A 13427-nucleotide genomic window follows, 5' to 3' on the forward strand; every position below is an offset into this window, starting at 1 on the left:
GGACCGTGCCCACGGAGGGGACAGTCCCGCGGCGGCCCCGCCTGCCCATGCCCAGCTATAAGGGGGGGAGGAGGAGGAGGAGGATGCTCCAGGCACCGGACCAGAGTGCTGAGGGCAGTGGGACAGCGGGTGAGTACGGGCATGGCACGGGAGGGGGTGGCGAGGGGGGAAGGGACCCTTTGCCTTGGGGTCCTGTCCTCTGCCCCCGGCTGGCCCTTCTCAACCCACCTGTGGGTGTCCCCCATCCCTGGGTGCTGGAGAGGGGCTTGCTGCTCCCTGCAGGAGCAGGGCAGGGGGGTCCCAGCCCCCTCCCAGCTCTGGGAGGTGCAGGCTGCAGTCGACCCCCTCTCCCCGGGTCTGCGGTGGGGAGCTTCCAAATGAGTCCCATCTCCCTGGGCCACCCCCAGGGAGGGGAGCTGGGACCTCGGCTGGCAGCACCCCTGCCCTCCTCGCTCTGCTCTGGAGATGCTGGAGGTAGGATGGGACCCTCGCGAGACGGAGGAGCGATGCTGAGGCAAGCCCCAGCACCAGTGAGCACATCCCCACATGCCTGTGCTGCCGGAGCCCCCACCCTGCCCCGTCCCAGCCCGCACGCAGCACTCACCAGGGCACAGGCTGTTCTTCCAGCCCAGCTGGCAAAGGTGGCTCCTTTCCTTCCCAAAGTTTCAAGTTTTTTATTCCCCACCCCACTGTTTGGGTTTTTTTTCCCTTGGTTTTAAAAACAAAACACACAGTGTTCCTGCAAGGCAGCGCAGCCAGAGTTGCTCTGGAAGGAACCCTGCCCCAACTCACACGGAAATTGCTACGGAATAATAATCAGGGCTGAGAAAGTCCCACCACGTTCCCCTTCGCTGAGCTTTGTTTGCGCTGATTTATTACCACCCAACGCCAGAACTTCAGGGCTCTCCCTTCCTGGGCAGGCGGGCTTGGCACCAGCCCCGTTCCCAGAGCTGGAAGTGCCGGTGGCCCCACACTGTTGCTAGGTTGCAGGATGCATCCCCAGGGCCAGGTGTCCCTGGGTCCCTCGGGCATCCTGTGGGCAGCACGACATGTCTGAGCAGGGAGGTTGGAGGCGTCTCCTCTGACCTGCTGCCAAGCATTTGTGAAGCGAATGCGCCCGGTCTCAGAGGTGCTTACTCGGGCTGGCAGCCGTGCCAGCGATGCTGGTGGCTGCAGCGGGGATGGGGATGGGGGTAAAAGAGGGAATTGCCCAGCAAGGAGCTGCAGGTGCAGCGTCATGGTTGGGCTGGGCCTTTTCGGGAACTGTGGCTGCCTTCCTGTAAACGGCCGGGTGAGGAAGGGAACGGCTGAGCCTCCCAGGCAGGGGCCCAGCTCGGCGCCGCTTGCACAACCCTGGGTGCTGCCGGCACTGCTGGCACGGGCAGCCCAGCGGGTACGGGCAGGCTCAGGGCACCGAAGGGCGGTCACAGGGCTGCAGACCCCTTTGCTCTGCAGCCAGATGCTGTGCCTGGGCTGGCTCTGAGCCGTGCTCCGTGGGATGCTGGCCCCACACTATGCTGGCACACCCCGGCATAGCCGCACCCCACTGCGAAAGGTGCCGGGTGGGCCAGTCTGGGGGCGCTCGGCATGGCGCCTTCCCTGCCTGCAAAAGCAGCAGCAGGATTGTGCTGACTTGGCAGCAGCAGCAGCATGGAAGTTGCTTGGGACAGGATCTGGCCGGCTCCGCTGCCCGCCTTCCCGGCCAAGGGTCAGCGGGCATTGCCGCTTGGTCAGGCCCTGGGGCTCACAGCCTGGCCCGGGGGCTGCAGGGAGCCCTGAGCCCCCTCCTGCAGCGGGACCCCCATCCCTGCCTCTGAGCTCTGGGCTGCCACATCCTTCACCACCTCCTGTTGTTGGCTGGAGTCCTCGATATCCTCGACTGGCTGACGGCACCGAATCCCCATGTAGGTGTTTCATGCTGGCAGGAAACACAGGGCAGCATAATTAGGACAAATGCCCAGTAAGCATTAATTAGACTTGGGGCCGGGCCGGGCTCTGGGGGATGCTGCTGAGCACCCCAGCCCTGCAGTGATTGCTCACCCAGCAGCGCCGGCAGGCACTGGGGGCCAAGCTGGTGGGTGGCTGTGCCTGTCTGCCGCAGCGGCTCCTCTGTGCTGGCCTTGGTGCCAGGCTGTGACGTGCCAGGTTGTGCCTGAGCAAGGCACCTGGCTGCATCTCCACTGCAGCTGGGAACCTGCACCTGAGCCCCAGCCCCCTGGCATTGCAGGGTGCTCATGGGGGGTGGGGGGGCAGGCTGTGCTGGGCTTGTCAGGGCAAGAGCCGTGTGGAGCAAAGGTAAGAGCAAAGCTGCCCCGACGGCTGCCCTGGCCCCCTCCGACACCCAGTGCCGCTGTGTGCACTGGCCGGCACATGGGCAGGGCTCTCGCCCTGGCTGGGAGCTGCAGCCTGGACGTGGCTGTGGTGCCCTGGCTTTTCCTCCTGCCTCCAGCCCTCCCCCTGCTCCTTGCAGCCCCGGGAGGGCTCTTGCTCCAGATGATCCCTCCCGATGCTGTGGCGAGTCCCCCCTGCACTGCCTGCTGCTCACTGCCCCCAGCCTGGTGCCCCCGGCAAAGGAGGGGGCTCAGCCGGCCCCAGGCAGAGCACAGCCTGGCTCAGTGGGCTGCCCAGCTGCCGGGGAACGAGAGCAGTGCTGGGAGCTTGTGTTTTAATCCGGGAGCTTGTCCCGCACCGCCAGCCCCACCACGTGCTCCTCTGTGTACTCAGGCCACTGCTGGCCCTGAGTGTTTGATTTACGTGGTCTGTGTTTCTTGCCTCCTGGTTATTCATCACCTGGATAATATTTGTGTTGCCCAGGATATCCCACCCCTGGGGGAGCCCTCATCCCTGGCTGCCCTCAGCACCCAGCTGGACTGGGATGGCCTGTGGCCAGTTCAGGGACAGTGGGGAGGTTTCACAGCTGATGGCTGCAGCATCCCTGCACCAAGTAAGGGCAGGGGCTGGGCCTGTCATGAATCCCTTTCCCTTTGCTTTGCCAGCACCATGGCTCAGCCCAAGGGAACAGTGGTCCTCGCCTACAGTGGTGGCCTCGACACCTCCTGCATCCTGATGTGGCTGAAGGAGCAGGGCTACGAAGTCATCACCTATCTGGTGAGCTCTGCGTGAGCCCTGCTGCATGGACCCTGTCCCTGGGCGCTGAGGGTGGAGGGGGCACTGAGGTCTGGGAACCTGGGTGGGTGACAGGGGTCCTGGCACGTGTGTAGACATGGTGGTGACCCTGCTTTCACTGGTTAACCATCTCCCAGCCTGGGTGCTGCTCTGCTGAGCTGCCAGCCCTGCAGGCACAGCCTGTCCCTGCCAGCAAATGACCCTCCACTAATGAGGGCAGTGCATCAGGGCAGAGCTAAGGGGCTTGGCAGAGGCAGTATGGGCACGAGGTATGCTGCCCCAGGGTGGGTACCCTCCCCCCCGGCCCATCCTGTGTGGCCTCAAGCCTAGCCAGCATGAGCTCTGCCATGCCTTGTATGATGCCCTGTGCCGGGCTGAGCTTGCACTGGAGTTCTGTGGTTTCTTTTCAAACTCAAGTCTTGGTTTTTTCCCCCTTCCAGGCCAACATTGGGCAGAAGGAAGATTTTGAGGCAGCACAAAAGAAAGCACTGGCACTGGGGGCCAAGAAGGTAGCAGCATCCCTCCCTCTGGCTGCCTGGGGGGTCTGAGCTCCCCCTGCTCCCTGCCATGGGGCTGATCCCTGGGGTCTCCCACACCCCGTGGCTGGGGCCACCACAGGGAGACGGGACAGTGCCAGTGAGGAATCCCTTTTCCAGAGGTGTTGCACCAAAGCCTTTTAGTAGCATCTAAAAAAGGGGAGGCAAAGGGACCCTTTGCTGCACCATCCCCCAAGCCCCAGAGGAGTGGGATCCCCCCTAGTCACCCTCCCACCACAAGGCTCCCTCCATCCCGGCAGGTTTGCCTCGAGGATATCAGCAAGGAGTTTGTGGAGGAGTTCATCTGGCCAGCAGTGCAGGCCAACGCTCTCTACGAGGACCGGTACCTGCTGGGCACGGCGCTGGCACGGCCCTGCATCGCCCGCAAGCTGGTGGAGATCGCCCAGCGGGAGGGAGCCCAGTACGTTGCCCATGGCGCCACGGGCAAGGTGAGGGAGGATGGGGGCACCAGGGCAGGGATGGCACCGGGTGCTCGGCGGGGGGACCCAGTCAGTCCACTAGCCAGTCTGTGGGTGCCAGGAGGGGTGCACAGCCTGTTCTGTGGGTGTTCTGTGGGGCAGTGCAAAGCTCAACCATGTTTCAACACTTCCTTCTCACTTCTGGGATTTCTGTCCCCAATTTCAGTTCCCTCTCCCTGTCGGGGAGGCTCAGGTCACAGCTGAACCCTCTGCTTTTGGCAGCAGCTTTCAAAAACCTGCAACGGGCAGGGGCTGCCTGGGCCAGGAGCCGGCTGGGGCTGCGCCAGCACTGCCTGGGGCGTGGGGCACCCCGGGCAGGGAGCAGCTGTTCCGGTCCCCATCCCTGTCCTGGTTCCCATCCCTGTTCCTGTCCCCATCCCTGTCCCCTCCACAGTCCCTGTCCTGGTCCCTGTCCCCACCAGAGTCCCTGTCCCGGTCCCATCCCTGTACCCGCCACAATCCCTGTCCCAGTCCCTGTCCCCATCACAGTCCCTGTCCTGGTCCCATCCCTGTACTGGCCACAGTCCCTGTCCTGGTCCCTGTCCCCACCACAAGTCCCTGTGTCCCGGCCTCATCCCTGTACCCGCCACAATCCTTGTCCCAGTCCCTGTCCTGGTCGCCATCCCTGTACCCCCCACAGTCCCTGTCCTGGCCCCGTCCCTGTCCCCGTCCCCATCCCTGTGCCCATCACAGCCTCTCCCGCCGCGGTCCCGTCCCCCCCCGCCGCAGGGCGGCCGTTTTGCCGCTAGAGGCAGCCAGAGACCGCGGGAAGGGCGCTGGGGCCAGCCCTGCCCGGGGCGGGGGGCGCCGCCGGGGGGCTGGGGGCGGGGGGCCTGCGAGCCGTGCCCCCCCCCCCCCCCCCCCGCAGCCCTGCCCGGCGCGGCGGGGACCCCTGGGGCGGGGGGTACTGTCACCCTTCGGGGGCCCTGGGTGCTGTGCCTGCGCCCAGGACCCGCCGGGTGCCCCCTCCTCCCCATCCCACAGGTGCCCCTCCTGGCCTAGGGGCAGAAGCCAGGTCCCCCCTGGAGGGGTCTCAGCGCAAGGGGCTGGGGGGGCGCTGGGTTTGGGTGCCCACAGCTATGGCCGAGGACCCTGCTAGAAGCCGGGTGCTGAATGCAGCCGGGAGACAGCCAAGGGGCATGCCAGCAGCCGGGGGGGGACTTCATGGCCAAAATAACTCCTGTTCCTGCTGTGCTGTGCTCCCCACACCGCTTCGCTGTCCATCTCACCCATCCCCTCTTGAAAGCCCCCCCTCAAGGGTGCCCTGGAGTCATGCACCCCCAATGCGATGATGTCCCCACCACTCCTGGGTACCACCAGCACCAGCCTTCCCTGCTTGTGTGAGCACCCCAGGCTGTTCCCCAGGCCACGAGTGGGGACACCCTTGGCTGCTCCCCAGGCCATGGGGGCACCCCCAGCTGCTCCCCGGGCCACAAGGGGGGACACCCTCGGCTGCTCCCCTGCTCCCCAGGCCTTGGGGGCACCCCTGGCTGCTCCCCTGCTCCCCAGGCCATTAAGCCTCGGGCTCGGGCAGGGACCCACTGCACGTAACTCGAGCCCCATCCCCGGCTGAGGCCACAGCATCCCAGATGCGGCCATCTGCGGTGCCCCCCTGCCCGAGCAGATGGGCTTGTTTTGGGCCTGTAAGGGAAATGAGTGCTTCGGTGGATGTACTTGCCTGTGTGTAATAGTCCTTGGGGATTTCCCAGCCCAGGCGTAAATGTATCCTCCGGGCCGGGCCGAGAGGAGGGGAGGGGGGTATTTACACCCCGCGATGCTGGTGGAAAATAGGCTTTGGTTAGCACTATTCCCTTGGAAGGGCTAATAACTCCCAGGCTCACTCCTCACCCCTTAGCAACTACCTGGCCTCATTAGTGGGACCTTGTCAGCATGGGCCAATTAAGATAAAGGGAGGTTCAGAGCTATTTAATTACGAGCTGCTGCATCCTCCTGGACACCATGGTCTTCCCTCCCCTACCTTGCCCTCTCCTTCCATGTGTCTTCTGATGCCTGCGGGGGAAACCCACCCCAATCTGGGTTTCTGCCTGCTCAGATTTTAGACGTGTTAGCCCAGGGGAGAGCACAGCTCTCCCGGGGTCAGCCAGGCTCCCTTGGAGCCAGGTGAACGGGCTGCATCAGGGCTTTGAACACCCAGCTGCCAGGGCCACCAGGAAAGGTGGGTTTGGGCTCAAACCAGCCATGGAGAAAGAGCAGGAGTGACCCCAAGGGACAGAGCCAGCCCAGGTCCTGGCATCCGTTACCCCGTCCCGCTGCCCTCCGTGCTGGTGGAATTGAGGAGAGAGATGGGTTCTCAGCCTCAGGCCTTGCTTTTTGCAGGGAAAAAGGCCAGCAATCCCATCCCAGTGGCATTACTAGGAGAACAGGTGTGATCCTCTTCTCCTGCACAGAGACCCTCAGTCTATGAAGTCCTGGGTAGCACCAGGCGGACATTGCTCCTGGCTGGTGGCTCTCGCAGGGATTTGCAAACGCCCTGCTCAGCCGAGGGCCTCCCAAGCCAGGGGCTGGGATGCTTTTCCCAGTGGACATAGAACAAGTGGCTGTCCTGCGTTGGCTGAAGCTGAGACCCTGGGACATGTGCCCCCTAGCTCTCTGCTGAGGGGGGTTTGGTCCTGTCCCCACACAGGGAGAGCAGCTGGGAGCAGGGAAACAGTGGGTCCTTGCCTGCTGTGCCCGAGATCTCCAGTGTTGCAAGGGGAGTTGCTACTGTGGCCAAGCAGCGTCTCAGAAGCTGCATGTGTGTGCGGTCACACGTGTGTGCAGTGCCGCACACGTGCTCTCCCAGTGCCCAGCAGTCCCCGAGCCTCCCAGCTCCCCAGACGAAGCTGTGGGGCTGCAGTGCAGCTGGGAGCTCCTGTTTTGTCATCTGCACTTTTATTGCTCCTTCCTTTTTTTTAAACAGTTCCCACCAGTTTTGCAGTTTCTTTCCCCAAATCCAAACCTGCAGCCCTGCCAGGACATGTTCCTCTCCCAAGGATGCTGCATCGCCCTGGGAGAGCTTGTTCAGGGATGAGGCCCCATCCCCCATCAGTGGGATCGGGGGGGGGGGGGCCATCCCCCTCCCAGTCCACCCCAGTGTGGGGTGACCCATCAGCATCTCCCATTCGTGTTTCAGGGCAACGATCAGGTTCGGTTCGAGCTCACCTGCTACGCCCTGTGTCCTAAGATCAAGGTAAGGCACCTGGGCTGCCCCTGGGGCCCCAGCAGGAGCTCCTGGCCCCCTCCCGAGCTGGTGGGGAATTTTGTTTTAACACCGATGCGAGTGGCCGTGTCTCACTTTAACAAGCTGCCAGCTGCACGAAGCGACGTTTTGGCATTTGAGGGGGCTGTAATGATACTTAATTGACCTATTTTCACCCCAAACACTACGAGGCCATGGAGGAAAGAGCACCGAGGCAGGTGCTGGATAATCGATGCTGCCTATTTCCCCCTTGCATCCAGCGCCTTGTTAGGGTCAGGGGTTTGGGTTACTCCACCCTTGTGCAGGGAGATTAAATTTCAGCCAGGGGGACCAACACCCCATGGGCCTGGCTCTCCAGGGCTGCCACAAGCCCTCTCCCATGGGGAGCCCGGAGGGGTGCTGAGGGGCGCAAGGGGACCAGGGGCTGCAAGGGGACCAGGGGCTTCTCATCTCATGCTCCTGCCCTCCTGCCAGGTCATTGCGCCGTGGAGGCTGCCCGAGTTTTACCAGCGCTTCCCTGGGCGCCGTGAGCTGATGGACTATGCCAAGGTAGGAGCCGGCATGGGGTAGCCACGGGATGCTCGGGGTGGCTGCGGGATGCTCAACGTGGCTTGGCAGGTGACAGTAGCAAGCCCTGCACAGCATCCCTCCAGCACCACGCTGGAGCCTTCTGGTCGGTTTTCCCCCCCTCTATATTTTTTTTTCCTTCCTTTCTAAAAGCCCCATAATTACCTGGCTATTAATGGTAACCCGCTTTCCAAGGAAATGGGTCCCAGCTTCCTGACTCACGTAACAGACAAAGCAAATACGTTTGCCTTTGTTGTCCCTTCCTTTTTGAAGTACAAGTTGCAATAAAACATATTAGAAGTTTTGCATCAGGCTTTTACATGCCCACCAGGGTACCTTTCTTTTTTAGCGACTTCATGGAAATGCTAGACAACTCGGCTCAATCAATCAAAAGGGAAAAGGCAGCTCTGTGCATAAACCAGAAAATTGCTTCAGTTTTTAAATAGCTGCCGTCGAGGCTGCCTGGGTAATCTCTGGGAAGGCGAGGTGCCGAGCCGGAGGGATGCAGCGTGGGGTGAGGAGCCCTCCGAGCCCATTAGGGCTGTGGAGAGCAGCGTGTTGAGGATTGTGTTTGCCATCTGCTGTTGTATTATGAAGGGGCGAGTTTACGAGAGCTTTCCATATGTTGCCAAACAAATTGTCAAATAGGGCAGTTATTAAGAGCGCCGCGGTTTTATTATATGGAAAATGGAACATGTGTTTCGGGTTTGGGGTTTTTGTTTGGGGTTTTCTTTTTTTGTTTGTTTGGAAGGAGGGGGAAAGGGAAATGAAATGGACTGGGGCCCCATTCGAAGAGGAAGGGTTGGGGGTTGAGGGTTTGTAGTAGCTCTAGGTCTCTGGTTATGTTCAATGTTTGAAAAAAAAGGGGGTTTTCCCTTCATTTTCACGCTCAGAAGAGGGAGATGTGTGGCCAGGTCTTTTCAGTGCCTGGATGTGCTTGCCTCAGCACTTGGGGAGTTATAACACGATGATATCTGGGGCTCCGTTGGTGCCAGGGAAGCTGGGAATCCATGTCACTGCAGCACATGGCATAGCCCTTGCCACAAATTTGCTGCCCAGGGCTGGAGCCAGCCTTGCTCCAGCAGCCCTGCTCCAGCAGCCGCTTTATCCCCGCAACCAGCCGGGGCTGAAAAACCTTAATGAGCAAGGTGGAACTCTCCTGGATGCTGCTCTAGGATGAAGCATCACCGCAGGCAGAGCCAGGTGGGACAGAGCTTGTCAGGGCTGTGCCCTCAAAAGGTTTCTCTTTGGTCTCGGCATGTTTGGCCCTGGCCAAAGCTGCCTGGGCTTGGCAGATGTTGGTATGTGGGTCCAGACTTGGAGGATCCCCTTGGAATCGGTTGCATGGGGCAAGGGTGGGCTGGGGAGCATGGGCTTCCCGAGGTGCCAGAGGAGGCAGAGGGAAGAGAGGGCTGGCTGCAGAAATAAATCAGCTGGGGCTCGTGGCTCAGGATCAGCGGGTGTTTGGCTGTGAAAGATGCGTTTATAGGTGGCAGGTGAGATGGCACAGGGAGAGCCCATCGTAGGGCATAGCCTCCCGCAGCCCCTCGCGGCTGAGTGCAGCTCCTTGGATAAACAGCCCTCAGCATTAATTGCTTGGCTTTAATTAACTAAGGTGAAATGTCCTCTGTCAACATCCACGAGGGCACTGGGATGAGGACGAGGGGGCAGGTGCCAATGGGAGCGTGGTCTGACCCCAGGCAGGGCTGAAGTCTATCCCCCAGCCCTCAGTCTCCCCTGGTGTTATTTGGGGGGGGGCTTTGGGGGGTTGTGGGGCACCTGCAGCTTCATCTGTCTGAGGGGTGGGACAGGGAGAGGCATCTTCTCACTCTTTTCCAGAGAAGCCAGGCACTCCCCAGCACTTGCACCCAGCCGGCAGTGTTTTGCCCTCCCAGCAAACCCAAGAGTGTGTTTTGAAGCCCCCTGTGAAGCGTTGATGTGCTCTGCCTGCTCTCCCCCGTGGGCAGGGGCTGTGGGCAGGACAGCACCCCCGCAGAGGGGCCTGGGTTGAGGAGACGAAGGCTGCCCAGCACCCACCTCCAAAGCCTGGGATGGGGGTCCTGGGGGGTCCCACACTGGGAGTATGACGTGGGACCAGCAAACCAGGACCCACGAGCCTGGGGCAATGTCCCCACGGGGACAGAGCTGAGATAGTCCCTCTGCAGCCATAGGAGGTATCTCAGAACCTTGCTCCCATCTCAGGTGATGGGTTGATGGCCATGATTTTACAACTACAAGCATTTCCTTCCCTGCAAACAAGGAACCTCTGCTCAGGCCCTGCCCCTCAGTTCCTGTCTGAGCCCTTGGCTGATGTCCCTGCCGTGGTGACACTGAAATGCCAGAGCTGCCTGTTGACCTACGAGCTGTACGGACATGCCAAGGCACAGCAGGAACCCAGAGCTGCCACCACCACCTCCACTCCTGGCTCACCGTGGCCATCCCGCAGCTGGGACATCGTGGCTCAGCATGCTGGCAGGGTGGGTGACGTCCCTGCTGGCTCCAGTTCTTAGCTCACCCAGCGTCGCCTCTCCCGCTAATTCCCCCCCGTATTCACCTCATCTTCACAGGCAATTTCCCCCATTGAAATGTCAGCGGATAATTGAGCACGCCGATGACCTTGTTAGGGAGCTGGGCTTGGTGCTGTGCGCTGTGCTGGGGAGGCAGCCGGCATGGGGCCGTGTGTCCCCGGTCATGGCGCGCTCGGGGTGCTGGGCTGGGGGGAACGCCTGGCACCTGTGTGCTGGGTGCCTGCATCACCACGCGTTTGCACGAGGCTGTGGGGACCCGTGTGCTGTCCCCCGATGGCAGAGCATCAGTCCTGTCTAGGCTGCAGAGCATCCTGTGGCTTTGGGGACTTCTGTGTCACCTCCCCCTGCTGAGGAGCCCAGCTTGGGGAATGCACCATCCTGGACCTGGACCTAGAAAAAGCACACAATGTCCGTGCTGGTGGTCTCCATCGCTTGGGTTGGTGGGTGCTCTGGGGCTCCTTCTCAGCTGGGGCGGTCATTCTCCCAGCCACACCGTGTCCTTGATGTCCTCATCGAGGTGGCCCTTGCGGTGGGAGCTGGTGTTGCCCAGGGTCAGGGACACCGATGTGCACCTTGCTCCATGCTGCATTGCCGGTGGCCGGGGGTTGTGCCTTTGTGCTTTTGGGGCTGATCCCGGCAGAAGCCGGTGCTGGCGGAGGCTGGCTCTCCCTGCAGGCTGGCTCACCCTCGTTCCCCTTCTCTCGGCAGAAACATGGGATCCCGGTACCCGTGACGCCTCAGACACCCTGGAGCATGGATGAAAACCTCATGCACATCAGGTGAGAGGCTGGGCAGGGGGGGAGCTCCTGTGGGGGGAGGACCCAGCGCCTGGGGCCCCTATCCCCCCATTCTGCGTGGCCAGGACAGCCCTTCTCGCCTCCAGAGTCCCAGGCTGCCGTACCATGCACTGGCCAAAGGTGACCCCAAAACCTCCAGCCTCCCTTTCTGCCCAGTCACCCACATCACACATGGCAGCACTCGCCTCCTGGACTCTCCTAAGCCTGGCGTTCCTTGCAGGGCTGCTGCTAAAAGCCCCTGGCGATCCATAACGTGCATTTACGCCCATCCTTGGGGGGTGGAGGGCGGTGGGTTGTCCTGGTGGGTTTTGGGGTTGCAGGTGCTGCAGTGACTTCTCTCTCCTTCCCTGCCTGCTGTAGCTACGAAGCCGGGATCCTGGAGAACCCCAAGGTAATCAATCACAGCCACCCGGCCAGCATGGCAGCCACAGGGCTGAGGCCGTCTCGTGTATTTGCAGCCTAATTGGAAATTTCACGGCGGGCCGTGTGTGTCGGGCAGGCCCCGGCTCCTCCGCCTCTCCTGGCACGTTAATTGCTGCCAGCGTGAATAGGGGAAGGGACCGTTTCAGGGTGACACTGGAGGGGCCAATGTCATGGAGCTTCAATAAAGGAGCAATTAGACGATGAGGCGCGGGTGGGAGAGCGGGGGCTGGTGGTGGGTGGCAGGGGTCTGGGCTGGCCCCTGCAGCTCGGGTCTCCTGGCCATGCCTGCAGCTCGGCCAACCCTCCTCGCTTTCCCATTCCCACTCTCGGGGGGGGGAAACGGGGTAAAACCTCCCCTTGTTTGGAGACCCTGAGTGCACCCACGGGACCCTCGGCTCCCTGCTGATGGGGTCAGGAGCCCAGTGTGGTGGGTGCTGTGGCCACGTGCTACTGCTGGACGTGGCACCTCGCTCGGGGAGGTGTGGGGCCGGCCCTGCTTGCCCTCGATAGCGCTCGTGGTCCGGTGCCCGCTGGCCCCTGCCTGCACTGTTCATGCTCCAGCGGGTCACGACGGCGGCTACTTAAACTATCCATCAGCGCTAATTAGACAATCCGGGGAGAGGAGGGGGAGGCAGGCGGAGAGGGAGAGGAGCGGGCTGGAGCTCAGCGCCCGCAGCCGGCTCACCGCGGCTGGGCTGGCGCGTGCCTCGGGCAGGGGCGTGAGGAAGAGGAAGGTGGAGAGGAGGTCCCGCTCCCCCATCGGAGTCCCCAGGAGGGCTGTCTGCAGGTTGGGCTTTGCAAAGCCAGGCCCTCAGGGGGTCTTCTCCTCCAGAAGAGCAGTTGGCACAGGGATGGGTTTTCATGCCTCGAACTGGAGCTAGCGAGGGGCTGACCCTTCCCGGTGCACCCATCCTGACCCACCCTGCCGCGCCCAGTGCCTCTCCTCCTGGGGAAGACCCCTGGTCCTGAGGCTCTGCCAAGCCCGCTTCCTTCCCAAAGCCAGCTCGGAGAATGGGGCCAAGCAGTGCCCTGACCCCATCCCCGAGCATCCTCTGCTCTGGCACCTCTCCCTCTGCCAGCGCCGGGAGGTGGCTTCCCACAGTGTGGTGTCACCACCGTCCCTTTTCCCGGCGCTGAAAGCAGTGCTGGGCACCAGGGTGGCCACGGCAGGATCCGGGGTGCCAGGCACGGCGGGCTCCCCTCCCCAAACCCCCGGGACCTGCCAAACGCAGGGATTTGAAAGCAGATGGTTGAGCTATTTTCTGCCTCTGTGAGGCCCGATTGAAGGGCAATGAGGCAGCTAATGCGGAGAAAGATAGAAATTTACTTGCTTTAACTTCATATGGCACTCTGAAAGAGTTCATTCAGTCCCGGGCACAACAATATCAGCCGGATGAATAAACCATTTGCGGCATCGATAGCTCTGCATCATGGTTTACTTCATGGACCATTTGCTTCCAATTTCTTCTCTTCTTGCCCAGTTTTTCTTGCTTCTTTCTTTCCCCCTCCCTCTCTCCCTTTCCACACACTCTTCCTTTTTTTTTTTTTCCCTTTTTTTTTTCCTCCCCTTTTTTTTTCCCTCTCTCCCCTTTAAAGATGACATTGCAGGACTAGCCCCCCTGCGGGGAGGGATAAATAGAAGGCATTGATACACTGCAACAAACTATTTGTCATTTGAACTGTGCTTTTAGGAGAGAGAATAAAAAGAGGACAGACTCGCACCGTAATGATGGAATGCAAGCCAAATGTCACTTTTATTTCTATTTAGTTAT

At 61.3% G+C, this 13427-nt stretch overlaps 1 protein-coding gene across 2 annotated transcripts in view; it reads left to right on the forward strand.

The window, feature by feature from the left end:
- The window catches only part of ASS1 (argininosuccinate synthase 1), a 29501-nt gene continuing 16074 nt past the window's right edge, over nucleotides 1–13427 (forward strand). The window contains exons 1-8 of one of the 2 annotated variants that reach the window (XM_005442059.4): nucleotides 1–129; nucleotides 2997–3108; nucleotides 3567–3635; nucleotides 3923–4111; nucleotides 7275–7331; nucleotides 7815–7889; nucleotides 11144–11214; nucleotides 11593–11623. In XM_005442059.4, the coding sequence (XP_005442116.1) occupies nucleotides 3001–3108; nucleotides 3567–3635; nucleotides 3923–4111; nucleotides 7275–7331; nucleotides 7815–7889; nucleotides 11144–11214; nucleotides 11593–11623 (600 nt within the window). In that variant the 5' untranslated portion in view covers nucleotides 1–129; nucleotides 2997–3000. Of the gene's footprint in view, nucleotides 130–1715; nucleotides 1905–2996; nucleotides 3109–3566; nucleotides 3636–3922; nucleotides 4112–7274; nucleotides 7332–7814; nucleotides 7890–11143; nucleotides 11215–11592; nucleotides 11624–13427 lie in introns of those variants that run through there. The other variant, XM_027809597.2, reaches the window with a different exon arrangement.

This window comes from Falco cherrug, chromosome 9 (assembly GCF_023634085.1).
Source record: "Falco cherrug isolate bFalChe1 chromosome 9, bFalChe1.pri, whole genome shotgun sequence".
Taxonomy (NCBI): domain Eukaryota; kingdom Metazoa; phylum Chordata; class Aves; order Falconiformes; family Falconidae; genus Falco; species Falco cherrug.